Source organism: Pteropus vampyrus, unplaced genomic scaffold (genome assembly GCF_000151845.1).
Source record: "Pteropus vampyrus isolate Shadow unplaced genomic scaffold, Pvam_2.0 Scaffold341, whole genome shotgun sequence".
Classification (NCBI taxonomy): domain Eukaryota; kingdom Metazoa; phylum Chordata; class Mammalia; order Chiroptera; family Pteropodidae; genus Pteropus; species Pteropus vampyrus.
In genome coordinates this window covers 176,361-178,792 of record NW_011889122.1, presented here as the reverse complement: position 1 = coordinate 178,792, position 2,432 = coordinate 176,361, and the positions used below count along the sequence as shown (strand labels likewise).

General features: G+C 74.3%; 1 protein-coding gene across 1 annotated transcript in view; it reads left to right on the top strand.

The window, feature by feature from the left end:
• KIF26A (kinesin family member 26A) overlaps positions 1 to 2,432 on the top strand; it is a 45,422-nt gene that overhangs the window by 38,170 nt on the left and 4,820 nt on the right. Inside the window, exon 7 of the mRNA XM_023522352.1 lies at positions 10 to 2,430. Within this exon, the coding sequence (XP_023378120.1) occupies positions 10 to 2,430 (2,421 nt within the window). The remainder of the gene's footprint in view (positions 1 to 9; positions 2,431 to 2,432) is intronic.

The window sequence follows — 2,432 nt, the reverse complement described above, 5'->3', positions numbered from 1 at the left end:
GGCGGGCAGGGCCGTCGCTCACCACACGGCCTGCTCTGCCCCCAGTATGCGTCCAGCTCCTCCGGTGGGGACAGCTCCTGCGAGGAAGGTCACGTCCGTCGTCCCCTGCGACCCTTCCACCCGCGCCCCGGGGCCCCAGACCCCGACCGCCTGGCCTCCGGCTCACCCGGAGACCCCGACTACTCGTCTGGCAGTGAGCAGTCCTGCGACACGGTCATCTACGTGGGGCCGGGCGGGGCGGCGCTGTCGGACCGGGAGCTCACGGACGGCGAGGGCCCACCCGACTTCGTGCCCATCATCCCAGCGCTGAGCCGCCGCCCACCCTCCCGGGGCCCCCGTGACGCTGACCACTTCCGCTGCAGCACCTTCGCGGAGCTGCAGGAGCGGCTGGAGTGCATTGATGGCCGTGAGGGCCCCGCGGGAGCCCCAGACAGCAGGAAGACCTCGCTGCCCGACGCCCCAGCCCCCAGGACAGCCGCGGGTGCCCCGCTGGCTGCTAGCACAGCTCACGGCAGCCCCAGTCCAGACAGCCACCGGGGAGCCCTGGAGCCCTCCAAGGCAAACAGTGAGCAGACAGAGGCCAGCAGCGCTGGGCCTGAGCCGTCTGTGCCGGACAAGGCCACGGGGGCTGGAGGCAGGAGGCCGCTGCCCAGCCCAGCCCCGCCGCCTGGGCAGCCCGAAGCTGGCAGAGCCCCAGCCGAGCCCAGGGGAGGGGGCACCGACGGACTGGTCCGGACGCCCCCGGTGGGCATGAGCGGGCAGGGGGTCCAGCCCCGCCCGCCCGCCCGTGGCCCTCTGGAGCGGGGCCTGCTGACCACCACCGTGACCCTGCAGCAGCCGGTGGAGCTCAACGGGGAGGACGAGCTGGTGTTCACGGTGGTAGAGGAGCTGTCCCTGGGGGCACTCGCTGGCCCCGGGCGCCCCGCCAGCCTGGCCAGCTTCGGCAGCGACTGCTCCCTGCAGGCCCTGGCCTCGGGCTCGAGGCCGGTGAGCATCATCAGCAGCGTCACCGACGAGTTGGACGCGTGTGCCGCGCAGGCCCCCCGCGGCAGTCCCAGCTCCTCCATCAGCTCCTGGCTCAGCGAGGTCAGCGTCTGCACGGCCGACGGCCTCGGCCCCGCACCCTCCGGGGCCAGCCTGGACCCTTCCAGCCCCGACTGCCCGGCCGGGCCCACGCCTCTGGGCCCCCCTATCCTCGACCGCTCCCCAGAGCACCGCGGCTTCGGGTCGTCAGAGCAGGATGCGCAGGACAGTCCCGTCCCCGTGGCTGTGGCAGCCCCCACCCGGCCTGGCAGGGAGCCCCGCGCCGCATCTCCGCGGGGCGGAGCCGCAGCCCAGACCATCCACTCCAGCCTTCCCCGCAGACCCAGGACTACCTCGGCGGCCGGTCGAGCGGCCTGCCCTTGTCTGGCCCTGAGCCCGCCTGGCCCCAGGGGCCTATTCGAGGACCCCTGGCTGCTCCGGGGAGACGCGTGTGGCCCATTCCAGGGGGCTTCTGCTGCCAGGGTGCCCAGCCCAGCCCCGGTGCCAGCTTGTGGCCGGAGGGTGGTGGATGGCTGCGAGGTAGTGGCCAGGGCGGCCCCCAGGCCAGAGGCTGTGGCTCAGATCCCATTGCTGCGGAGGGGGGCTACCACGCTGGGTGTGACCACGCCTGCCACGTCCTGCGGGGACGCTGCGGCTGACGCGGTGGCCTGCCCAGGCAGCTCGAAGACCACCAGCAAGAAGAGCGTGGCTCCCAAGGGGGGCCTCTTCTCCAGGCCCGCCGGGGCGTCCCCCCCGGCCCCTCCGGTGCGTAGGTCCAGCCTGGAGCACAGGACCAGCCCGGCTCCGGTGCCTCTGCCGGCTGGGGCTGCTGCTCTCCGGGGGGACGAAGAGGCCAGGCCCAGTAGCCGGGCTGACCACTCCGTGTCCAGGGCCACGTCCAGCCTGAAGGCCCGGGCTGGCAAGGCAGAGGCCACATACCGGCCGGCCCCCCACGGGTCTCTGGAGCGGTGTGAGGGCCTGGCGCACAGCAGTGCTAAGGCCAAGGAGGTGGCCGGGAAGCCAGCCCGGGCCGTGCCCAGGTTGGGGGTGCCGCCCACCGGCCCCGCGCCTGCCTGTAGGGGCAGCCCGGCCAAGGGTGTGGGGGCCCCCAAGCCTCCAGCTGGTGGGGGCAAGGGCCGCAGCCTGGCCACGGGCGGGTCAAGGGCTCTGGGTGCTTCGGTGAAGCCGCTGGCCCCCGTGGCAGGCAGGACCCCGGCTGGCCCTGGGACAGGTCCCAGGCCAGCCCCACGGGCGACCCCCGGGGTGGCGGCCAAGGCCAGCCGGGGCACCATCATGGGCACCAAGCAGGCCCTCAGGGCCGCCCACAGCCGCGTCAACGAGCTGGCGGCCAGCGGGGCCTGTGGCAGGGACGTCCCCTCCTGGGGCTCGGCCGACTCGGACAGTGGCGC